Source organism: Haliaeetus albicilla, chromosome 19 (genome assembly GCF_947461875.1).
Source record: "Haliaeetus albicilla chromosome 19, bHalAlb1.1, whole genome shotgun sequence".
Classification (NCBI taxonomy): Eukaryota; Metazoa; Chordata; class Aves; order Accipitriformes; family Accipitridae; genus Haliaeetus; species Haliaeetus albicilla.
The window spans coordinates 988,123-1,014,413 of NC_091501.1; the positions used below are offsets into that span (position 1 = coordinate 988,123).

At 40.6% G+C, this 26,291-nt stretch overlaps 1 protein-coding gene across 1 annotated transcript; it reads left to right on the plus strand.

Moving 5' to 3' along the window:
- Window positions 1–4,603: 4,603 nt before the first annotated feature.
- Window positions 4,604–25,030, plus strand: SLC25A17 (solute carrier family 25 member 17). Its single transcript, XM_069807146.1, has 9 exons — window positions 4,604–4,760; window positions 9,744–9,804; window positions 10,869–10,935; window positions 13,786–13,937; window positions 16,170–16,286; window positions 16,989–17,134; window positions 19,060–19,155; window positions 23,889–23,971; window positions 24,420–25,030. The coding sequence occupies exons 1-9, from the start codon at window positions 4,707–4,709 to the stop codon at window positions 24,565–24,567; spliced, it is 924 nt and encodes a 307-aa protein (XP_069663247.1). The 5' UTR covers window positions 4,604–4,706; the 3' UTR covers window positions 24,568–25,030.
- Window positions 25,031–26,291: the final 1,261 nt, after the last annotated feature.

The window sequence follows — 26,291 nt, forward strand, 5'->3', positions numbered from 1 at the left end:
GTGGCTGAGCTGCTGCCAACTGCACTGCCTCTCATTGGAGAAAATTCATGCTGAAGCTCACCCAGTAGTGTCTAGTTCTCTTGGAAAAGTAAAGCACCAAGTGCCACCTGGGCTTTCTTATTTCAGGTTTAAAAAAATCAATCTAAAAAATGGCTTATTGCTAACAGTTTATAAGGAAAAATGAACACAACTATTGTAAAAGAAGATTTGCTCTAGCTTTTTGGGGTGTTATCCTACAATAAGGAAAAGTGCTTGAGAGAAATAGATTTTCAGAAGCCACATTGTAATCCGTGATATTGTTTCTTTAGTCTCTTGTGTGAAAACTTTTCAAACCAGAAGCAGTAAAAATCAAAACTGGAATGAATCACTAGCCTTTTCGGAAAAAACAGATGACCACAAAAATGTGCAATTAGAACAGACGTTAGATATTTAGGAAGTGCCTGGGAAAAAAAACAGAAACCAAACACCAAGGCACCAAAATTTGTCTTTGACAATTGCTTAGTCTATGTAAAACTAGAGGTGGCTAAGGAACATTTGGTCTGAACTAGTAAGGCTGTTAAACAAGTAGCATAATAGGAGATTAAACTTAATAATGGCAAATTCAAGTAATTTAAACTGAAAAGCATTTCAACTTCTCTGATGTCCCTGAGCCTAAGTGAAGTCTGTAGGGAAAACAGTGGCATTCCAAAGGCTCAGTCAAAATTGGTTCAGGCAAAGCGTGAACACACACGTACTTAAGCAATGGGCTTTTTAATATGTTTGTGATTACAATGCTTGCTTCTGGAACAGGCTGGTCTTTCCGTGGCCTTAGACTTAAGTCCAATCTTGCCAAGTTTGTGTGATCAAACACTGCGCTATTTAATGAATTCAAATAGTCAGCACACACAGTCTCATTTGTTAATCTCCAGTTGCTTTAATCTATGATGTACTGGGAGTATGATGCAGTTTATCAACCTCTTCTGAAAGATAAAGTTTTGCAAGGGATTCAGAAAGTCCTTTTGAAAGTAGTAAATCTGTCTTAACATGTTTTCACTCTCTAATGAATTGAATTTCTAAGCCAAAAAAGGAGATGTGCATTCCTAAATTTTTTTTGTAAATTAATGTTAGGAGAGTAGTAGGGTAAAATTGGTTTAAGTTCGGAGTTCATCCTTTATTTGCTAAGGTAAGACACAGTGCAAAATTTGACCTCTGGAGTCACCAACAGTGTCCTCATTTTTTGTCATGAATCAGAAGCAAAGCTGTGGGCTGGCCGAAGAAAATCTGTCAAGGTTAAAGCTTCTCAAGACCTGTTACCTCTTTGTACAGGAATCTGCAGAATTAAAATTATGCAAACAAGAAATTACTGAGATGCAGTTCATGTACAGAGAATGTGTTCATATTTATAGTTGCTTAACTTGGTTCACTTCTTCTAGGCTTTCTAAGAGAATTGACAAATGGGAGGAAAAGGAGGTAATTTGGGCCTTTTGTCCTTCAGTAAGCTCTGCATGCACGTATTACATGTTTGCCTGGAAACTTGTTGAATTTGCAGTGTTTCTGTGGAGACCTAAGCCCATCTCCTCATGAAACTTTTTATAGGTAGGTTCCATTTTTTTCCCTACAGAGCACACTGGCATGTCATGTTTAACTTAATCTGTAGCGTTCTCCTTGTTTTTCTTGGACAGCTGCACTAGGTCTGTATGTTCCAACAATAACATCAGTTGGTTTTGGAATATTGCAATTGTTGCGTTACCTGTTAATATTCTGTTTTGCAATATGTACGGGGCATAGTGTTGTATGTAAAATGTTGCTAAATAGAATAGGAATAGTATAGAATGGTTTGGGTGCACATTTATGATGGAAAACCAATCTTCAGTACAAACTGACTCTTGGTGAGAGCTTCCCTCTGCACAAGAGGGACGGAATCACAAAGAACAGCAGTAATGTGAGTTTGTGTCCTGCTTGAGGCGTTTCTTCAAAAAGCAGACGTACCTGATTGTGCAAAGTCACTTTGCGTAATTGTTCCCTGGTTTTGTAAAACCTAAGCTGCTCCTGGCTGCTTTAGTGACATGAGATAACCACTGAACTGTGTGCACCTTAATTCTAAATTAAGGTTTGAGTCTTCTGCATGTAGGGGGGTGTCACAGGTGAATTATTAAGAGAAGTCATCATTGTGGGGTTAACTAAAAGGGGTTTATTAATGATTAAATGATGATCAAATGATAATTAATTGATGACTGAATGAAAATTAAATGGTAATTGAATGGTTATTAAGCAATAATTGAATGGTAATTAAACAGTGATTTGACAATCGTTTAAATTACAATTTAAAAAGTAGACAATGGTCAAACACTCTACTGCTTACTACACTTCTAATAATTAAGCTATAGCTGGATATATATAAACATGCCGCTAGCATACAATATACTTTTAAGCCTAATGTAAAACGTCACTCAGCTCATCACAGATATCAGATGCCGGGTGAGGGGGTCTCAACCTCAAGGAGTAACCTTGAGAGGCGTCCCTGCTCAAGGGGGACATCATCGCCGGGCAGCCCGCTGCTGTGCAGGAGAGCTCAAATACAGATATTTATAGCGTAAAGTGATTGACTCGTAGTCAATCCCCCTTTGGTGTATGTGCAGCTGTAGCGGTTTCAGTTTTGTCTAGTCCCAGCTCCGGCTCGTACTGTTAGCTCCTGATAAGACACGGCCTAAACTCCTTAGTTCCTGAGGAGATACGGCTGAGCACAATTCTCGGGGTTTGCACGGCAGGGCTGATTTCAGTCAGGCATACTTGTCGGTGATGCCTGAACCAAAGTACTGCTCACTCAGTCAGAGTGGGTGCATGCGTCACAGGGGATCCCGTTAAATATATATATATATATATTGGGACTACCAGCGGTATCAGCCTCGCATAAAGGAATCAACAGTTGTGGCCTCTTAGGTTGCTGGTGTCAGCATCTGACATTGGAGCACAGGGATTCTGGAGCACTGCACTGGAAGAATGTTTTTCTCAAACCAAAACACTTGCCTTCGGCAGAGCAGCCTGCGTTCCTTACAGCCCCGCTCCCTCGCAGAAATTCATGGAGATTTTCCTCACAGAAGGGTAAATAAAGACGAGTGGTCTGTTATTAGGCCACCTGATGAAGGCATGCCTTCCCAAAAGGAAATGGCTTATCTGGCGGTGTGGTAGTAAAACTCTTGGGAACGGTGTAACGCGCTCACTGCCCTGTCCGTGTTTCGGTAATGGCTGGCATGGTGACTCCTACCACTAGTGTAAGTGCTAGAAGCTCTTGCAGCTCAAGCAAGAGGCAGCCGGAGAGTTGTCGTCGAAGAACTAATTGCTGCAAATATGAAGAATGAGTTATAAAGTTATTTTGTCTGGTCAGAAAGAGACAACGAAAGATGACGGAGTAACAATAGAAACAAAAGAGCTCAGGAGTAACATGAGACAAAGCTAAGGAGAATATTCATTCTTTAATTATAGTTTTTTCTGAAGTACAGGTGAAGCTAAGGAAAGGGGAAGGATTGTTAATACAGGCAAAACCCTGAAGCTATCTGGAAACCCGTATGTGACATGGGAGTGGGGAAAAAAAACAGGACAGGAACAGACACAGGTGCCACCCCAAGTGATTTTACGAATTGTGGCACGTCCAACCTCATTCCATTCCCTCAGCTGCTTCCTACCCTGCAGAACGTCTTCTATGTAAAAGATTACAAGGAGGCTATAGGATTCTCGGCATCTTTCAAACGGCGCATTTCACAGACTTGTCGCCGTGTGCCCTAACTGCTGCAAGCCGTGGCTACCTCGTCCTTGGGCCGGCTACTCGTGTCCAGCCCTGTCTTTGCAGCACTTCTCCTTCCGTCCCCAGGCAGCAAAGGGAGCGACGAGCCCGGAGATGCTGTTGGTAACGGCGTGCTCCGGCTGCGGGCGCTGGGAAGTCTCTCAGCTGTGATGGCGGAGGAGGAGGAATGGGCTACGGGACGGGGAAAGGAGCAAACACGACAGTTGGGAAAACCAACAGGCTTGACCGGTCCACGTGGAATAAGAAGTAAGGAATGATCGTCCTGAAGAAGTGTTATTTTAAAGCTACTGGACTTTAGGTGGAAGGAGAGGGGCTGAAGTCAGAGAAGGTAGAAACAGTGTTAAGTTAAATACGGTCTTCTCTTCGTAATTAAATGCTTATTTTAAATGTTTGGGAAAGGGAAGCCGGTGGTGGAGAGAAAAGGTGCTACTGTCGTTTCAGAGGAAGGAACAACGGATTTCCTCTGTATCTACCCTAATTCTGTATTTTCCTTAAAGCCACAGAAGTTATTCCAAGCTCCCACGAGGTAAGGTCTACTCGGTGTGGAGAAAACCCCCAGTGTACAAGACCAGATACATGAACAGCACTTCAGATCTCTTCTTCCCACCTCCTTTTCCGCTCTCCAGTAACGCATTCCCCCGCCCGGGTTTGCTCTCTCACAGCTAGGCGCTGGAATTCCCTTCCCACCCCCGCCCCCTCCCGTGGACGCCCTCAGCCCCCCCTTCCCGCCATCCCCCCCTTCCCGCCCCCCGCCGGCTGAGGCACGGCAGCGCGCATGCGCCGGGCCCGCCGGAGGGAGGGTCCGCCGGCTAGGGGCGGGGCCGACCCGCCACGTGACAGGAGGGCGGTCGCCACGGGGCGAGCGGGGGCGGCGGGCGGTAGCCTGGGTCTGCCCGGGGTGGGCGAGCGGGCGAGAGCCGCGGCGATGTCTTCCATCGCCTCCTACGAGAGCCTGGTGCACGCCGTGTCCGGGGCTGTGGTGAGCGAGCGGCTCGGGGTTCGCGCCGCGGAGCCGTTGCGGGCGGCTCCCGGTGTGTGTGGGGGGAGAGGGCGTCTGGCCTCGGCTGTGAGGGGACCGAGGGGTCTGGGGGCGTCTGGCCTCGGCTGTGAGGGGACCGAGGGGTCTGGGGGCGTCTGGCCTCGGCTGTGAGGGGACCGAGGGGTCTGGGGGTGGGGGGGGGGGGGCGGCCGTGCCAGCCTGGCGGCGGGCGCTGAGGAGGTGGCAGGCCGCCTTAAGCTTTTGTTTGACCGGGGGGCGGAGGGGGCTGCGCCTGAGGGGGCGGCCGCCGGGGGGGTGAGGTGGCTGAGGCGGGCCCGAGGCCCTCAGGGGCGGGAGAGGGGGGTCTGGGGCGAGGTGTGCCGCCTCGGATTGCGAGCGGGCGGGCGCCCGGCGGTGGGCATCGAGCTGACGATGAAGGCTTGACGGCCGCCAGAAGTTGAGGTCGGGAGAGCGCTTCAGCTGCCTCACGGGGCGAGTTGTACTGAGCATCCGCGTTCGGCGGTTGTTTCGTAAATACTTAGAAGTTGCGAAGGGTGAGGCAACGCTGAGGTGTTAACCAAAGCACAAAGCAAGCGCGGTGCAGCTAGAGGAGGTTTGTATAGGTTATTGAATTACATTTTTCATAGGACGCTCGTAGGTTAAAAAGTAGTGTTTGGTCTCTGTAGATTTCCCAGTGTGCCCAGCTCTTGAATGAATGAGCACTAGCTCTGCAGATGTCAAATCAGCCTGTATTTCCAACAGATTAAGAACTTTAGCGCAGCGTAGCACGTCGGACCAGCAAGCTGATGAAGCTCTACTCCTTGGTTATTCCAGACTGGCAAGAACACCTAAATGTGTATTTTAGCAGTTGCTGATCTACTGTTCTGGCAAAACTTCCTGTTCTAATTTGAGACCTTAAAAGATCTCGCAATGTCTTCTATAGGATGAAAGTCACTAAATGTTATTGAACAATAATGGCTGATTCTGAAATGAAAAAAAGACTCTAAAGGGTGTTCTGTCTTTATCATAAGTAAACATGGGTTTGTCGTCTGCTCCGTAAAGTGTTTTAAGTCTGCTTATTTAAGCATCAGAGGCAATGGGGACTTTCAAGAAATGGAACTCTCAAACGATCTCGTTATTGAAATACTGCTCGCTCTCCTTTTGCTGGCTTGTACAGAAATTGGTAATACTTTCTAGCCCTCGCTGTTAACTTCTCACTCTCATATACAGATCACTATAATCAGCCTGTGCTCCTGAGCAAAGTTTGTGGTATGAACCAACCTTATAAATCTGGCCATAAACTTAAAACACGTAATGAAACAGTATCTTAAGTCCCTTGGTGGTGTTAATTAAATTAACAGAAATTCCCTATTGTATTTGAAGATGCTTATATCTCAGCAGTGATGTTGCTATGAAGGAAGACAGGACTTTCTGGAGCCATTGGAATTCTGTACCCTTGTGACTTCCACTTGCTGTCACTAGTATTCATATACAATTTAAAGCCTGGAGCAAGAATTTTTTCCTTAAATGAGGTGGTTGTTTGTTTGGGTTTTTTTTTTTACTGCCTTATGCTGAAAACCTTGATTTTTTTTTTATTTTTTTTTTTTTGTATAGTAAAGATGTGCACATTGATTTAGAGATTTCTGTTTGCTGCAGTAATATCTAAATTTTGGCAAGATGTTTGGCATGGGTACTAACTGTTCTGGTATTGTCTCACCATTTGTTTAAATTATTATAAAGCACACTGATGTGTGGATGCGATGCAAGAATTTAAAAAAAAAGAAAAAGCAACCCACAGAACTGTGCTGAGGTAATGAGAAGAACATGTCAGATCACGACATGATAATTTTTGTTCTAATGTGATGAAAGTTCATACATCTTCTAGGCTACCTAGTCAAACCTGAGACAAATGAATAGTTTTGTGAGCAGCAAAAAAAATCAGTGCTTGATTTCCTGTGGACTTTAATTGAATTACGTAAGTATTCTTTAACTCTGCATACAGTTATAAAGTAACCTTCCTGTTACAAAAGCTGTAGGAATGAGAATTTTATAGGAGTATTATGGCAGTAGTCAAGCTGCTTTGCTTGACTCTGAATGTTGACGGACAATATAATATTTTTTTATATATTTTACATTTTTTATTATTAATATTTTTTAGAAAACCTAACTTTAGGCTGTGGTCCTGCATGCCTCTTCTTGGCAGCAGTCACCTCAGGCTGTTTGTTCTAGCCACTGACTACCACCTCTTGGCTACTGCACAGTTGTTTATGTGGTGCTGCAGCTGATCAGGGAACTGACCTGACTGAAGAAGTAGCCCAGTGGAAAAAGTTAGTTTTCAGCCAGCTTAGTTTCCTTGTCTGCATCATCATGTAGGTGCCCCAAAACTTAGGCCACCAGAATGGAGGAGGCAGGGATGCAAATACAGTTGACCAAGAGCTAGGATTGCTTAAGCCAGTTTGTACCTGTCCTAGCGATTATTCAGCAGTAGCATGACTTGACTTGGCAAGCTACTGAGATTCAGTGCCAACTGGGAGGTGGTGGGAAGGCAGGCAGTGAAGCCTCACCCCTTCAGCAGTACAGGGTTATACATATCAGCATATATTCCTGGAATCAGTAATATGAGTTACTTTCCCTGCTGGTCTCAAGTGCAATTCAGTAAGGATCTGAGTCCATCTCAAGGGTTTTTGTTGCTGGGGAAAGGTCTGCTCCTGCTCATCCCTGTCCTTTCCCTTACTTCTAGCCATGAAATCCTGTCTGCTCCATATGATGCTTCTGGCACTCTCCTCACCATGTAATTGAGTTGTTCCATTTATAAGCCCAGGAGAAAAGTAACTCTGCTTTTCTGAGTTTATTTCCTTCAATTTAGCAAAAGGAGGGGAGAGGGTACAAATTATCTTTTATTGGCAGTAATCTGTTAGCTGAGTTATCTCTTGACATTCTGTTGAGCTATAGCTTCATATATGTTTTAAGCCAGTTTGAGCCTGTAAGGCTCATTGTGTGGGAATGGTTCAAAGCTGTGTCAGGGTGATTCAGACTTCACATTAGGAAGCATTTCTTTGCCGAGAAGGTGGTCAGGCATTGGAACAGGCTTCCTAGAGAGGTAGTCGATGCTCCATCCCTGTCAGTGTTTAAGAGCCATTTGGACAGTGCCCTTAATAATACACTTTAACTTTTGGTCAGCCCCGAAGTGATCGGGCAGCTAGACTAGGTGATTGTTGTAGGTCTAACTGAAATATTCTATTCTGTATCTTGTGTCCACCCATTTGTCCTGTGTGCCACTACCCTGACTGTTTCCCTATTTCCATTTTCTGATTTTGAGTGCAAGTGTGTGTGTTGTTGCATGGCGGATTGCATTGAGAGTAGGATTCAGGATAAATCTCACTTCGGGAGGATGGAAGAAGGATAAATTGAGCAGGGGAAGGCTGGAACTTGTAGTCACTGCAGTTTTGTGGCTGTTCTGTGCATAGGTGTGTGTAACTGTGTTTTGAGGTTGACTTCAGAGGTGCTGTAATGCAGCTGTCATTAGGAGGTGCATTTTGGCTCTTTCTGGCGCTTCTTTTTGTGCTGGCACTAGCTTTCTAGCTGGAATTTATTTTTTGTAAATTTTTAGTCAGATGGATTCATTAATCCTGCTTGCTGTTCAGCTGCATGCATAGTAGGTACCTAGAAAGAGCAGACACAGGACAAGTATGTGGGAGAGCAAAACCAGCCCTTTGGGCTAGAGCCCAAACTAAATGGGTTAAAATAACCAGGTAATCATGGCCAAGTGTTTCCTTTCATCTGCTACCCGGTGTTATGAAAGCTGGAGACACTTAAGTCTTGTTAAGACTTCAGCCAAGAGTTGTCTTAGTGAGGAAGTACCACCTGAAAAATAATCCTTTGTTGCTGTTTGTAGAGATAGGTCCAAGCCACCTGCTCACGAGCTGGAGTGTTTCCAGAGACAAAGCTTGCTTAAATGTAACATCGCTCCAGAAAAGTTCAAGTTGCACTGTGCAGGATGCTTTAAACACAGTGCTTGTGTGACTTGCTGTATCCCAGGCCTTCCCACCATTTAAAGAGTTTGCATGGCAACTAATGGAAGAGTGCCACAGCTTTAGCAGCCATTTAATGCATTTAATACTACTGTAGAGTGTTAACAGGTTTACACCCAGCCAGGGTCCTTTTGAGATAGATATCTTTTCCAAAAGCTGTGCGATATTAATGCCAGGGTACTAAAGAATGAAGAAGCTGAATGATGGTGGGGACAGAGAGGGAACAGCTGCTTGTATGGAAGATAAGGGCATTTGCAAATACAGTCTTTAACCCTGTTATAAAGGAGGGTGGCTGCTGGCTTTTCCATTTAGAGGCTTTAATGGTTGGATCGCACAGGAAGTGAAGAGAGTGTTGGATTCACAAGAAGGGAATCTGATGACATCTAGGTCATGATTTAATTCATCATATGTAATTCATGCCACAGGGGGTGCCTTGGTAGGCAGATCTTTATTGCCTAAATTAGAATTTAGTACAATGCTAGATAAGCCCTGAACTTGTACTATCAGTTTTTTAATAAGAAAAAACCAAAACTTTTATTAAAGTCAAAACAAGGTTATTGTAACACAATGGTTGCTTGTGTCATAGTCATCATCTTCTTTTTTTAACCTGGACATTGGGTACTGAGGCTAATAGGAGGTAGAGGAAGTGCAATATGTGTGTTTCCTGACACCCACTTTATCAACTTTCAGACTTTAAAAACTTTCTTTTTGGACAAAAAGCTTCTAATGTTTCTAATTTTTAGCTTGATCTAATACAAGAGAGAAAACCTTGTTTGTAAGCATGGCACCAAAACCCACTTCAAACAGACATTGTTATGTATGGAGGTTATCCCCTTTTTAAACTTACTCAGTAGACTGGTTTCTGGGTGAGAAGTGGAGGGCTACAAGGAGTCTGGCAGACATGTGTGCAAGCAACTGATACACTATATAGCCAGTTTATTTTGTTTTTCAGGGCAGTATGACTGCAATGACTGTATTTTTTCCGTTGGATACAGCTAGGCTTAGACTTCAGGGTAAGTGTCAAACTAGTTTCTTTGGTGCTTCTGTTCAGCTTGGCTTGGGCACTTGCAAGGGTGGTTGTAGGGGGACCTATCTTGCATGAACAGGAATCTTACCTGTGTAACACTAACACTGTTTAATTACTAACACCATTTTTCCCGCTGAAGGTAATTTTCCCTTTTGGAAGTATTGGGCAACCTTTTAATTAGCTGAAAAGGCTGTGTGGTCTGTGGCGAGACATGGCTTTTGAACGGTTATCTAAGACCAAAAAGAAAAATAAAGATGTGAGATTACACAGGATCACATTTGTGTGCTGTTGCTTTTGGCTGCTGAGAACACTTCAAAATGCAGGGGCAGTATAATGAAAAACTAGTCTAGAATTATTCCTGAGAATGGTTTAAAGGGAAAAGTCAGGGTTAGAACTGGGAGTAGGAACATCCAATATTTACAGAAATGCATCTGGGTACAAACTTTGTTGTTCTAATGCTCGTATCTTCTAATCAAAAGTCACAGAATCACCAAGCATTTTAGCACTGTGACTCAAGCGCTATTAAGAACTAGAGGGAGATCATCAGCCAGGTCGTCAGAAACATGTGGCTGAGAAATGATCACCATATCACTGTTGAGCCGCTTTCAATGCGGGAAGAGACAGTGTTTTGCTAAGGCTTAGCTGTTTGCAGATTAAACTGTAAAAAATTGCTCTGCTAGTGGTGCTAGTCTGGAGTCCAAGGGAACGATTTTGAGAGCAGTTAGGGAGGCCCAATTCTAGTCCCTTACCTAAGGGGAACCTGTCTTCAGTTCACATCACAACTCTCAGGTGAGGAATTGGTAACTACAGATATTCTGGTGCACAACAGAACCTGCTAGTCTGGGGAAGAATGAAAAAAGGAAGTAGCCTTGCCTAGCAAATAAAAATAAGGTGCTTTCTGGAATTGCTGCAGAAATGGGGAACATCTATCATTTATGAGGAAGAAAAAACATGCTTTTCTGTGGTATGTTCAGAATAGGAAGGTTAAGGACTTGAAAATGAATGCTAAAAATCAGAATAATCTAAAAGGTTGGTTCTTCTGTTTTCCAGTTGATGAGAAGCGGAAGTCTAAGACAACACCAGCAGTCCTATTGGAAATAATCAGAGAAGAAGGCCTGTGAGTAGATACTAATTTTCTGCTTGTCTTCATGTAGGCAAGCTCTAAAGCTAATTTGAATTTGCTTTTAAAGTGGAATAGTTAGCCTGTATCTCTGTGGACAGATTTTTACTCTGAATTAAAATGTCTCCATATAAGTGTGATATGATTTGCATAATCTTATGTGTTTGTCTTTGGCTAATTTGGATTAACTTTCTTGAGTGCCTTATGCAATCGATCTGTTCAGTGATGTAACTGTGCCTCCATTAGTGAGGTAGCTGTGCTTCCTCAGAAATGCAGGTTTGTATGCAAACGTACCTTCATGTACCTGGATTATTGGGTGTGTCCATTTCTCATAACCAAGATTAAGCTCTCGGGCAGCTGAGCCACTTTGAACAGGATAATTGAGACGTGTTTCCCAGTTGGAAGTTTTTTCTCCTCCTAAGCACATGGAAGTAAACAGCAAGTGACTTTATGCTGGTGAGATTCAAGATCTATCTAAAAGCAGTTAATTTTCAGCAATGCTGTGCTTTAGTATTTGCTACACAGCCTGAGCTGAGCTGGCTGGGATAAACAGTTGTACGTGTGTCCTTGTTACAAGTATTTTCCTAAGTGAATCCCTGGAACTCTTAAGTAGACCAGAGCTTCCAGGACATTAAAGCTGACAAAAGTTTTGCTTGGCCAATAATGTCTTGCCGCCTTTGAACTTGAGCAGTTGACAGCTGTATGCGTGAGTACTTCTCGGTCAGCTCGTGATCTCTTTTGTTCATATTCCTGCATTACTTTTGTCACATGAGGGTGGCAAGTAAACTTCAATTTAAAAAAAAAAAAAAGAAGCAAAAAAGTAAAATTAAGAAGTTAACTTTAGTGGAGAGACTGTAAAAGTGGTAATCCTACTTTTCCTGTGAAACAGAAAAATCAGTAATTCTGGCAAGAGGGGAACATTGTTTCTTCCAAAGGCACTGGGAAGGCCTTGCTAAGCAATGATACTAGTTTTAGAGATGTGTCTGGAATAATAAACCCCTGAACAACAACAAATCTGAAATGTGATGTGGGATCATAAACATCTCGTTCACATTACTTTGTAGAGTTTTATCTTGTACTTTTGTGAGACTGCTTTTCTCATCTAGATAAAGCAAATAGGTTTAGCTTTTCTAGGTGATATGAAAGGTGTTCACTGGTGTATGCTGCGTTCTTCTCAAGGTTGCAGTTTGGAATACAAACTTAGGTTTTATTTGTGTGCAGAAGTATTTGTATGTGAATTATGGATGCTAGCACTGACAATTTAAGTCATTAAAATAAACTCATGTTTTTTGTCTTAGTTTCATGCTTTGTACTGCAAGATGTTGTGTTTGAAAATCATCAGTTGTTAATAAATCAAGCAAAACCAAACTAACACTCTCAGTTAGAGGATGTGGTCCCCAGAGGGTATTTCTCCCTTTCTTTTCCAGCACAGAAGAGAGAGGTGATGCAAAAATTGTTTTAATTCTGCTCATGACTAACTGTATAGTCAATTAATTTGTAATTGTAACTGTATGGTTAGCTAAGCCTGTAACTTCAGAAGCAGTCTTAATAATGTGGTATATTCCCAGCTACATGGGAGGGAGAAGCACTTGATGCATCCAAGATGAAAAACTAGCATTTAGATTATAAGAGCAGTCAGATGCTGCATTTACCAGCCTTGCATCTTTTATGGTCTCCTTCCTGGGGATCCTTATATTCTGTGTATTCCCAATATTTTAATGAATACTAAAGAGCCTCCATGATCACTGCTGTTCGTTGAAGAGATTTCTTATGCTCTTAACATGATACCAGTTCTCTACCTGTCCTGTGCAGCTTCAGTGAAGGTGCATATTACTGTCTTTTTTTGGATGTATTGTAGAACATGCTGGGGATGTAGGGCAACTGTTGAGGTGTCACTGTTTTACAGGCTCATCAGGCCTGTCAGAGAAGGGAGCTTTGTTAGTTGACTGTTAGGAAATCATTAAGATAGATTTAGATGACACACTAACAATTATTGTTATTTACAACACCTGAAAAATAAAACAGCTGTGAATCACAAGGGGGTATTCACTTTTTCAGCTGTGATTAATCTAGTTAATGTCTCTTTCTCATTTACCTGACTGATTTGCTCTAGACTTCACTGTGAGGCATTTATTAGAAGTTCCTCTCGCCTGCATATCTCATGCCCCAGGTTGCATCCTTTGGCAAACTCTCCTTGGTGGAGTCTATTAATTTCAGTAACTAGTCTTCCATTCTTAAATTTTATGTGAGAATCCAGACATACATTTTTTGTCTTCCTTACTCTAGGTTTTTTTTTATTATTTTGTATTAAAGCAGCAGTTGTCTTTAATTTTTTTCCAGCTATGTTAAGCATTGCTTTGTTTCCTTGGAGATGTGAACATCTCTTTACTGGGGTGTTATCTTTTGTATTGGACTGACAACTCTGTTTCTCAACAAAGATGAGAATTCTCCTGTGTCTTGGTATGTTTTAGTATATGGTTTGAACGGACTGTATCAGTCTGTATGTTAACTTACATACTTCAAACATGTATTCATCCCCTGGATGTTTGGAGTTCACTGCTGGCTGTTGGTAGAGACCAAATATGGTGGTAATACTCACTTTTGGAGTGACTGAGTCCCAAGCTTCTCACTGTAAATTTATTGTACCTCTACAGCTCCTTTTCAATGGAATTATTCCTGATTAATTTATATTTATAAGTGCTTAATTTTTTTGTGGTATAGTCAGGAGTTTAGTATTGTATGTAGTATACAGTATTGTATCTCTGGGACCCTCCACCAACATGTAAAATCAACCAGATCACATAATTACTTTGCTGATACTTACCATGACTTTTTCCTCTCTGTTAGGTTGGCACCATATCGAGGATGGTTCCCTGTTATCTCCAGCCTTTGCTGCTCCAATTTTGTTTATTTTTATACATTTAATAGTCTTAAAGCTCTCTGGATCAAAGGTCAGCATTCAACCACTGGAAAAGACTTGGTTCTTGGGGTTGTTGCAGGTAATACTGAAAAATCTCAATTTCCTCAAAAATGTATTTTTAGTATATTCTGTCTAATGTTTTTCTTTATGAAGTCCACTGGAGGTCCCAGTGAGTGCTTACGCCTCCCACTGTATGCAGACCTGCTTCGTTGTACAGCTCTGATTGCTCTTCTGTGTCCTCCCCACCTCATCAGCAGGTGCATAAACTGTTCCTGTTGTGAATTCTGGCACAAAGCACAGTGCTGCTGTGGTCTAGTATTTTATTGGTGTCTGGTGTGTTGTTTACCATGCTATCTAAGCATCATCATTTAGATGTTGAAGACAAGTGGCAGGGAGAGGTGATAGGTTTTTTTAGAGGAAAAGATAAGTGCCAATTCTGAAATATTTTCGGTTATGATAAGTAAGAGTTTTTAATGTAAGCATTTGGGTGTCAGTTTCCAGACTTGTTTTTGGGTTGTCACCTGAAAGTGACAGTAAGTGCCTAGATATACTGGGCTCCACAGGGAGGAGGGTGTAGTGAGTAGGGGAGGGCTTATTGTTAACTTTTTGCTAGTTTCTTGTGCTTTCAATGTAGTCACAATGAATGGTTGAATAGTTGGGGGAAAATAAGGGTGGAAATTCCTAAGCTAGCTTTATCACTGGGGTAAAATTCCATCTAATTACATTCTGGAACAAAGGCTATAGGACTTAGGGTAACAGCTTGTCAGTTAAATGACTAGCTCTTCTTCAATGTCAGTAGTTTATATCTTTATAATGGAATAATATCTGGTGTAAATGGAAAAATTCCACTTAAGGTGTTTACTAATTCTCCCTACCCATCTCTCATTCCTACTACTGGTAGCAAATACAGATTGGAAAAATACAGTTAAAAAAAAAAAAAATTCCTTTCCAGTCTGGAAAATAAAGTTTTATGACTTTTCCTTTAACTGAGTCTGGGTGAAAAATTACAAGTAGACTGTGCTCTAACCTGTTGCTCCTTAATGTAATCACACTGACTTTGGTTAAGAGAGATTAATGTGGCTTGCCTTTTCTAGTGCTTGATTTTGCTCAAAACTTCTTTTGAGAGCTGACTGTAGTGCTTATGAAGGATACTGAAATAGTTATGTTTATATTCTGCTTTTCTGAACCCTTTTAAAGGAAAAGAAAAAGAACAAACAGGCACAATGTAGGTAGTAAAGTTTCACCTTTTTCAGATTCACTGTTCTTGATGGTTATGTAGTGTGTCCATCTCAATATAACGGAATAATTCAGTCTGTCACTCAGACTCCTACCAAAGCAACCGATGTAGAAGCAATTGCTAATTTCTGTGATGCAGATTAATAAGAAAGATCAGAAGCTTGTTTTTGCATATTTACTTCAAAGTAACTGCCTCGGTCATTACTGAGCAGGAGAGACCTGTACCAGGTGACTGCAGAAGTAATGTCACTTAATCCTTCTCCCTGTTGGTTTAGAACTGTATTTTGCAATACCTCATTGTTGCAGCCTTATGTATGCTTGTCTGTTTCTCTTCCCCCATCTTAATTTCTGATATTCAACTTTCAAGCTTTGCTGTTGGGGTTTGTTATTATGTATAATCTCTTGCCACTTCTAAGCCTTACCTAAAATACTTGCAGAATCCTGTGTTTTCCACCTTAAGTGTACTTAGTGAATCTAGAAGCTAGATGTCCTCATTCTTTTGGCAGTGTAGGAGCTCTGTTCTGGTAATCAAGCTGCATGCACTTATCTGTTTTGATCTCTCCTTATAAAATAATCTTTCTAACCTTATCACTCTGTGTTTCTTTCTGAAAGTAGGCAGGCAGCAAGTCATCATGGAGTGAAGTAGGGCATGAAAAAGTAGAGTATCTTGTGCTCCAGTGTGGTGTAGAATGCAGCATAGTAACAAATTCACTTAAGATTCCTTCAACATGCTCCTGTTTGGTGTGTTTTGTTGTTTGGGGTGGGAGATTTTTTTGTGTGAGGGTTTTTTGGGGTTTTTTTTTGTTTTGTTTAAGTTTTGGGGAGGAGTAGCAGAAGTGTCTTCCCACTGCATGCAATCTGCTGACAACTAATTCATGGTGGGGCTGTGGGGGGATACCTGAAGTAGCTCATTACAAATTACCAGTTTACTTTTCCCATATGCTGTGTTAATTTTTTTTTCCCCTCTTCCTGCCGGTAATTTCAGTAGCGTGTGAATCCCAGTAGAAAGGGATAAGAAAACATTTGAAATCTTTTTCCGGTTCTTGCTGATTTTCTTTGTGCTGTTTTGCATTAGGTGTAGTGAATGTACTCTTGACTACTCCTCTTTGGGTAGTGAACACACGTCTGAAGCTGCAGGGAGCAAAATTTAGAAATGAAGACATTGTACCAACCAATTACAAAGGTATAATAGGTAAGCACCCGTTGTTATCGTCAACCAAAGAGAAGTTCATTAAATGAAATATATCAAGGACACTGATGTTTGAAGACTTCTATTCATGTAACCAATTTCACCCTGGAATCTCTATGCTTCCCTATCACTTTGCAGTCATTGAGTTTTACAGGAAACTGGACTTAGCCATTTCTGATGATAACTAAGAGTTTGTAGTATGCACACCTGTAACTAAAATACCTTTTGCGAAGGCAGATGTCTTATATAAATGCTCGAGTAGTAGTGAGCCCAGTGAGGTGGTAGCTGGGAGTCTGAGTTTAGACAGACAATCTGCAAATTAAACTTCACTCACCTTAATCTCTTAATCACCCACATGTTCAGCCTCTCTTCCTTTTAAAAATAAATAAGTAAATAAATATTGTTGTTTTGAAGACGGTTTAGAAGACCTTAATGTTGATGCTGAGCTTGTACTAAAGAGAGCAGGGTGTCTGTGCAGATGATAAGCTTTGTTTACTTTAATGGTGATGTGAGCAAGAACCATCTTTGTTACTGTTTTTCTGTTAACTTCCAGATTAGAATGGAAGGTAAAAAAAGTTGCATAAAAGACTGCAGTGGATTTTTATACACTTTGAATATTAGGCTTTAAGTTTAACTTTTCTTATCTTCTGCAGTCAGAATTTTGTACTCAAAATTTTAATAATTTTTTTCCACGTTTCTTCTCAGATGCCTTTCATCAGATAATACGAGATGAAGGAGTTGTAGCTTTATGGAATGGTACTTTCCCCTCCTTGCTGCTGGTCTTCAATCCTGCCATACAGTTCATGTTTTATGAAGGCTTTAAACGGAAGCTTTTGAAAAAGCAGCTGCAAGTGAGTATGTTTTGAGGCCAGGTGATGGACATGCTGTCTTATAAGACAGGTTCTTTGACATGTGTTACTTGAATGAATTCAGAAATGTAGGTTTGGTTTTGGTTCTTGTGTTTTTGAGGGTTTTTTTGAGTTAGTATATCTTCTAAAAAAGGTCTGTCGTCATGAAGTGAGACATGAATCTTTCATGTCCCTAGGGAAGATATTCCTGTGATGAATTCCTCTTCCTGTAAAAATAAAACTGCACCTCTTGTCCACATTTGTTTAGCTTTGTTCACAGGTCTTGATTTAAAGTAGATATTTCAATTCTAATATATCTGTTTTATAAATATGTACCTACAGACTGTTTTGAAGTCACCTCTTAACCCTTTCTCCAGTTAATCAAGTATACTGAGCCTTTGAAGTATCACAGATTTGTTCTGGACCCTGTCATTTTAATACCACTTTTTTCCTGAAGCCCTCAATTTTTCAATACCTTTTTTGCAAGGATGGACACTAGGATTGAACATAGTGTTGCAGCCATGCCTCCCTGATTCTTTAAATAGAGATAGAATAATTCTTCTGTCCCTGCTTTATAGTCCTTGTCTTTTTCTTTATTCTTTTTTCTCTATATCAGATATAGCAGCTCACCTGAACTCACATTCCTTTTATGTTCTAGAAAATTGAAGAGCATTTCTGTTGCATTTTAGGATAATATCATAATGTATTATGTGTTTAAGGTGCAGTTCTTTGCTGTTAATTTGTGACTTTAGAACGTATTTGGCTGTATTAAAATGTTAGATCATATCAATAAGTTACAAAGCCGTCTTGTTTTTCCTCAAGACATAGTGAAATTATTTTTATGTGAGATTTTGCTTCATAAATGAGGCTTGGGGTTTTTACCATCCTTAGGCAATACTGCAGCTGTAGCACTCTATTTGTGCCTGATGGATCTGTCCAGTTACATTATGGACAATACATTTTTTGAGTGATGAGCTGAGCTTCCCTCTGCATTGTTATTTGCCTGTTGACTAATTGCTATATTTATTTCTTGTGTTTCTTTTAAATTACTTAGTTCTAGCTTAAATTAGGGCATGTTTTGTCCATGATCATCAGAGAGGGAAAATACTTTTTTCCCCTAGCAATGGTCATTTTTATTCTGGACAACATTTTTCTTTCTATTTGATCTTTTCCAGATTGACTATTTTAAGATGTGCATGTGTGTGCATATTTCTGATTGCAATCAACATATTTTGCAAATTTGGAGTTTTGATATGGGCACCTGCTTATTTTCAGTGATTAATTCACACTGTTAAACTGAGACGCACTGTAATCAGCTTAGGCTATAACAATCTATTTGGTGCATCGTAGACCAGTGTGGGCTTTGGAGGTGGGGATGGGCTACCAGCAGGTGTTTTTAACTAATAGGGGATGAGATTTAGCCTGTGTCATCAAGACTAAAATTCTGCCTGATAGTGTAGTGATTATGTCTCAGGATTATAGGGTGATGTTCAAGGAATCTTTCACTGTCACCTTTTCACGAGTGCTGTGTGACTTGTTAGTTTAAATGTTGCAAAAGCTGAAATGCTTATTGATTGATGGTATGTTTAAATGCTACTTCGCTATCTTTTGTCTGCTGTCAGTGCTTTAAATTGGTCTAGTTGTATGGCTTTATCTTCATGATGTTTTAGTAACCTAGTTATAGTGAGAAATGCAAAAGCTTGTGAGCATGTAGAAGTTACAAATGAACTTTACTTGCGGGAACTGAGTTGTTTGAACTATAACTAACTCTTTAAAATGAGAAAACCCAGAGACTTCATGAAATCTTTATGCCAAAGATACTTAGATAACCCAGAAGGGAGGTACCGGTACAAAATCCCCAAACACATATGGGTAACTGGCTGTTCTGGTACTATGTGGAAGTAATGTGTTCTTTATCTGTTGAATAGCTCACATCTTTGGATGCTTTTGTCATTGGTGCAATAGCCAAAGCAGTTGCCACCACCCTCACTTATCCTCTGCAGACAATACAGTCAATTCTGCGGGTAAGTAATAATTTCATTTCAGGGTAACTGCCTCTGAGTTGTTCTGTACAATGCAAGCCTTGTTCAAATGGCTCATTTTCCTTTGTGTTAATGAACCCATCATTTTGGGAGCTCCTTTTGCACAATGCAGGTCACTGATAATGATGCCTCTCTTCTTTGATCCTGTACTGACAGGGTCTGATGGAACTTGGTGTTACTGGTGCACATTTGTTTCAAGTAGCTGGTAGGATTGACAACATAATGCACAGATACAGTGTCTCACGGAAGCTGATGCGCCATACTGCTTTTAGGCACTACAAAAATGTAGATTTACTTCTTTGAATATAAATAGAAAATGTGTCAAGTGGGAAGTTAAAATTAAATCCTCTAAACCCAGTTTGTTCCCAGAAGACCTAGGGTAATCCAGAAAAAGTTCTATTCATAGGTTTTGTTTTATTCAGATGATGGCCTGACCTTGTCAGTAGCCAGAATGGGATTCATCAGGGGAAGCTGAGCTCCCTCGTAAATAATATCTTTAACCACTTGCCCAGCCTTGTACGGTAATTGTAGTGGTAATGGAAACACTTGCATTTATTCTCACTTGCAATTTGTGTGTATGCTGGATAATGCTGCTATCTTCAGTATGTACCAATGTTGTTGTAATATTGAAACAAGACAAAGTTGGGGGTGGGGAAGAGACCTGGCCATACATAAGCAAGCATATTGTACTCTAATTTCTCTGCTTGTTAATTTATTTTTGTAAGCTGTTGCTTGATGATTTTTATAACAGTTAAATATTAATATATGTTTCCACATGAAATACAATGCTATTTTCCTAAGCAAGGAGAAGCCCTAACTTACATGTATGGTAAAGCTGTTGTATATGTTCTAAAACTTGTATAAATTTGGAGAATTAGCTGAATTTATTGAACGTGAGCCTTCCATGTTAAGGGTATCACTTTTCAGACTTGTCTAATACGGGGTTTTTCTTGTTAATTGTTCATCTGGAAAAAGTGATTTTCATGCAAATTTTGTAATTATTTTAGTTTTTCTTCTCTAATTAGAGTGTACTAAATGTATTGATTTTTGGTAGCCTGTAAAAAGATAGTTTGGATACCATATTTCAGACCAACAGGACTTGAATATACTTACTGTGTGGTTGCTGCTACCCTGAAAAGACACTAGACAATTTTCTGTCTGCACAGCTTTCTACTTCACCAACCTCATGGTGCACAGAATGGCATCTGCATTTGTTGTGGTTTAACCCCAGCCAGCAGCTAAGCCCCATACAGCTGCTCGCTCACTCCCCTGCAATGGGATGGCAGAGAGAATCGGAAGGGTAAAAGTGAGAAAACTCATGGGTTGAGATAAAGACAGTTTAATAGGTAAAGCAAAAGCTGCACAAGCAAGCAAAGCAAAACAGGGAATTCATTCACCACTTCCCATGGGCAAGCGGGTGTTCAGCCATCTCCAGGAAAGCAGGGCTCCATCACATGTAAGGGTGACTTGGGAAGACAAACGCCATCACTCCAAACATACTCCCTTCCTTTTTCTTCCCCCACCTTTATATGCTGAGCATGATGTCATGTGGTCTGGAATGTCCCTCGGGTCGGTTTGGGTCAGCTGTCCTGGCTGTGTCCCCTCCCAACTCCTTGTGCCCCTCCAGCCTACTCGCTGGTGGGGCAGCATGAGGAGCAGAAATGGCTTTGACTCTGTGTAAGCACTGCTCAGCGGTAACAAAAACATCCCTGTGTGGTCAACACTGTTTTCAGCACAAATCCAAAACATAGACCCATACCAGCTACTGTGAAGAAAATTAACTCTGTCCCAGCCAAAACCAGCACAGCATTGTAGATGTGTCAGCCACATTGTAGTTTTTGTCAGCAGTCATCTTTTCTGAAGTTTTCATAAATTTTTGTGATCAGCTGAGCTAGTGCCTTCATTCGATGTCTTACCCTGTTTTAACAGCCTGGACTTACCCATCTCATGAGTTATAGTAACGCAGACTTCTATTGCTGAAGTGACAGATACAGGAAAAAAAAATTAAGCAAATATAGCTTTCTTTGGATAAATTGCAACATCAGTCTTTTTAATTTGTGATGCATTTTCTGCTGTGTGAAGGAGAACTGGAAGGAAAGTTGAAGTGCTCTCTTTTAGCCTTAGCATTGCACAGCAGTGCCATTTTCCTGGGGCTACATCAATAGAACAGCTTCAACCCTCGGTCCTTTCCATGGTTGCTATAGAAATGGTTACAATCTTGAACTATTACTTCATGTTTTGTCTATCTCCTTTCGGCTTTTTGAACAAAATTTTTCTGTCTTTTGGTGACAGTGTCATTCTTTTAAAAAACGGCAGCTCTGGTAAGTTGTGCTGCTAGCTTGATGTACTAACCAGCTGCTGCTTACTGCTCACCTCAGCTGAAGTCACCTAGCTCGCTCCTGGCTTGCCAGAGCAGTGGTGAGTTGCCTTTCTGCTGGAGCACAGCTAGCCATCAGTGTCCCAGTGGTGGTGGGATTTTTCTCACAGTGGCCCACTGTGAAATAAAGTGACCTGTATTCTACTTCTCAGTGCCAGTCCATCCTCTCCCTGTGATGATGGGGAATACAAAGACCCTAGCTCTAGTTCTGCAGTCACTAGTGGTGACTTCTTTCCCTTTGCTCTATGAAAGAAGTAATAGCCAGAAACCCTGAACATTTCTGGCAAGAACAGCAGAAACAGGCATCTGGGGTACCTGTGCTGTCCAGTTCAGACTTGCACTACTTCGTAATGTGACGTTTAATCTAAAGCTAGCATTGTTACGTTTGATGAAGTTTTTGTCACTCACGCTAAGTGATGTTTAAAGAAACAGTTATGAATAAAGGTTTAGTATTTTCAGAAATAACATTCTGCATTAAGTATACTTTGTATAGTTGTGGGGGTTTTTTGAAACAATTTTAGCAGATTTACACACAAGCTAATACAATCTCAATATAGTTCATAAAAACTTATCATAATTAAGGTCTATTGTTAGAGTAGAAGTACAGGACTCTTTTGAACCTTAAACCTTTAGAAATTTACTATTTTTTGAAAGTTAGGGTTCTTCATAATGAAGTCTCTACACCTTTGCTTTCAACTTTTTGGCAAAGCGCTTATCTTGCTTCCATATAATGAACAGTTATCCTGTGTAATTGATAGCAGTAAGCAACTTCCAGCCTTGCCATTTGGGATGTCTATTTCCTTTTCAGTCATTAAAAATACATGGCATGGGTGCTACTTATTATGCAGTAAAACTATTCTTTAGCCTACGTGTCGGTAAACAGTGGATAAATTAAAATTGCCTCTGGAGAAATAGCAATACTGTTAATGTTCTTAGTGATCCTGGGTGAAAAAGTTCTCTTTAAAACTCGAGCCTCTTTCCTCTAGCGTAGAGAACGCTAGTTCCTTTGGGTAATCTTCTGCAGTAATCAGTGAAGTATTGATGTCTTAGGGAGAAATGAACTTTTTTTTCTGTCTTTGTTTGAGCCTTTGTTTGCAGTACAAAAACAGTCCGATGGTGGAGAAGAGAGGAGAAGGAAGCACCTAATCCTGGTGTGGTTTGGAAGCCTATGAGTAATCTGGACAGCAGCTGGAGTTGTAACTTGGAACCTAGTTAGCAATTTTTTGGGGGGGTGTCTGAGTCTTTGACAATAATCCTTAACATTGATTTATCAATATCAAATTAGTTGCTGATGAGAAGATCGTGGATTGTGAGCACATATTTGCCTAATAAAGAGAGATTTCCAGTAGCGTTCTGTTGCTGCTGTTTCGATCTGAGTTCTTAAGACATACAGCAAGGGACCTGTGTCATCCTGGCATTTTTTTAGAATTTCTGAACTGCCTAAATCTGCTTGCATAATCTACCTACTGTCAAGGGTAATTTATGCCTAAGAAGTAGCAGTTGCCTGAGTAAGTTCTGGGAGAAACTCATCCACAGGCAGTTGCTCAAGTTCACCTTTCTTGGCACAGAGCATAATACAGGCTTCAAAAGCTATTTGGCTATGTTATTATAAATAGAAGTGTGGCAACCCTTGTATATTAATAATTCATAGTTATGGCTTGCTGACAGTACTATTGACCTGTATCAGATAAGAGTATTGATGAATGCTAGAAAAGGAGTTGCTGAAATTGCTAGTTTAATTCCAAGACATAAAATTACAGCAGCAGCTATCTTGCCTGCTGAAAAACTGTTTGGGGATAAGCCAACACAGTAAGTGAGAGAGAAGTATTATTTAGGCCAGGTAGGTGGATCAATTTTGGATTCTTCCACAGCAGTTAATATGTAAATGTTTTGCTCCAAGACCGTTGCTGGGCAGATAAATTTTGGGTTTAACTATGCAACCTCAATGTAAAGATTTGTTAAATGAAAGCTGAGCAAGTCAGAAAGAACTTGCTTTGAATGTCATATGCCTACTAAGACTCTGCAAATTATGCTTTGGAGATTGTGAAAACTTTCCTCCAGAGCAACTAAAAGAGAGCAAGTATGGCCGTGTGTAACACTTTCTTGGAATCTATCTTAAACACAAACAAATTATTGTAGCACATACTGTTTTAATGCCCTGCTATGTAAAGTTCAATAGTGTGAGCTCTAGCCTCAGTTCTTCACTGATGGCTAGTATAACCTGGAAAATGTTAAAAGAGGTTTAAGATAGGCTCTCCAGATATTATGCATATGTTGGGTTCTCTGCCTCGTGCCATGGGGAAATAGTACAACAAAATGCTCTTCCTTTTTTTTTCAGTTTGGACGCCACAGGTTGAACCCAGAGAACCGAACACTAGGCAGTCTTAGAAATGTTCTTTACCTTCTTCAACAGAGAGTGAGGTGAGCTTTCTGGGTTTTTTCCTAACATGATATAGAAGACTTGAGTATTACTAATACGTTAAAAATGTTGCTGGATTTGACTTTTGTTTCTTTTTGCCTGCTGTAAACTTGCTATTTGAGTCAACCTGGTTTTTGTAATATATTGCGGAATAAGTACACAAAACCAAATTCTCCTCAATACCTGTACAGTAAGTGGTATCGAGGATATCGATGAATACTAATTCATTCACCTCTCGTCTTGAAAAGAAGCAAGTTTCTTGCACAAAAGACTTAACTTTCTGTAGAGTTTTCTCTTTAAAATATTATTAAACATAGCTGGCACTCAAGAAATCAAGAATGACTTCAAGATTCTTACAGTTGTCATTAACTTGTGATACTTGCAGTATACCTATTTACTTACAGAAGAGTATTCACGCTTGTTTTCTTGTTTGTTTTTTTTTTTCCTTAGGCGTTTTGGATTAATGGGACTCTACAAGGGCCTTGAAGCAAAGCTCCTGCAGACGGTCCTTACTGCTGCTCTTATGTTCCTAGTGTATGAGAAACTGACTGCTGCAACCTTCACTGTCATGGGATTAAAGCATTCGCGCAGACATTGAAAAAGGAACCTATGCCAAAGATTGTGGGGTCTGGAAAACGCATTCCATTTGAGACCAGGCTGGGTAACAAAGGGTCCTCACTTCCTCTTTTTCTCTTTCTTTTTAGCCACCTTCATCTCCATTATTTGGAGAAAGTTGGAATACACTCTATAGGACCTGTTGCCATGAATTCAGGGATAGCCTGTTCCCTACTCTTCTTTGGACTCGCTGTGTTAAGAAACAAAGTAGAGACCTTATTTAAGCACTTGACATGAAATTTTAACTACTATACGATTTGGTTGACATTCTTGGCAAGAATGAGTATCTCTCACTATGCTTTCTTGTTTTCCCTCAAGTCATCCTCAACTATTCTTCTATCTTTACCTTCTGTCAGCAACTGGTGGGGCTGGTTTCATGTTATCTTCCTTGGTCTGTGTTTATGTCACTTCATGTTTGGTTCATTAAAATAATTCTTAAAGAACAAGATTTTTGACATAATTTTCTTGTAACTTCAAGTATGTTTGTGGCACAGAATGATAGGCTATTGCCCTAAATATCTGGTGGTGAGATTTCTGAACTGCTAGAATGTACATTACCAGTGAGTAGGCACACTGTCTTCTTGAATCCACCTATTTTGAATCTTGAAAATTTTAAATGCTGATACTGGCTAGGTAGGAAGAGCATAACCTTGTGCTTTTTCAAGCTGAGTACCTCAAGCTGCTTCAAGAAAATGGACTTGCTACACAGAAATACGTGAAGTTCTGTAACCCCGATCCTTGTGAGAATATGTGAATTCATGCCATGTTCTCATGCAGACAGGGAGCACTACCCTATGCTTCAGAAGTGATATGCCCTCTCAAAAATGTGCTTTAATTATTTTTCCACTGATCTTCCCAGATGCTTTCCTGACCATAAAGCATAAAGGTCATAACCGTTGTCCCAGTTAATGTAAGTGTGTATGTTCTTTTTGCATAGTTTTGCTCAGCAGTCCTAGGCCATAAAATCTAAATAAATCCTGCTGTGTCCATCATTAAGTTTGCAGTAGGATTGTTCTGAAGAACAGTTTTATATATATGAAGTACTGAGAAATTCCATGGTAGTTTAACACAAAGAATGTCTGGGAGAAGAATTAAGTGCTGCAGGAAATATGTTAGCGAATTGCTAAACGGCACCCTTTTTTGGGTCTCAATTGAGTCAATTCTAAGTATGAAATTGGAATTCAGTTCTGCAGATAATGCTGTCTTTTGAACAAGAATAAAAACTTTACCACCGACTGCTGCTTTTAAGAGTATTGGGAGTATCTGTATACAGGAAAAACGCTCTTAATTCAGTGCTGGATGCTTTTCAGTCCAAATGGGATTTACATATGAGAAGTAAGAATGAAAAAGCATAATGAGCTATAATTATACTTTGATAGATGACATGAAATTTAATGAAAGACTGCAGACCTCACCACTGGAAAAGAAACAATCACAATTTGGAGAACTTCAGTGAAAATATTCTTCTAACTGAGATGAGTTATCCTGTGGAAAGATAGTCTCCTCTCTTTTTGGTGTTTTTAATAAGAAATTTGGAATCAGTAGTATGGCTCTTGGTAAGCTACCTCACTTTGAATTCCTGCTGTCAGAATCATTGTGGGGAAGCTGAGAGGCTGGTGGCTTCAAGCAAATGCAGAGTGGTTCTCATGCCCCTTGGCTGAAATCTGTGGCTGCTAGAAGCTTTAGTTCAGTGTCTCAGATTTTTCT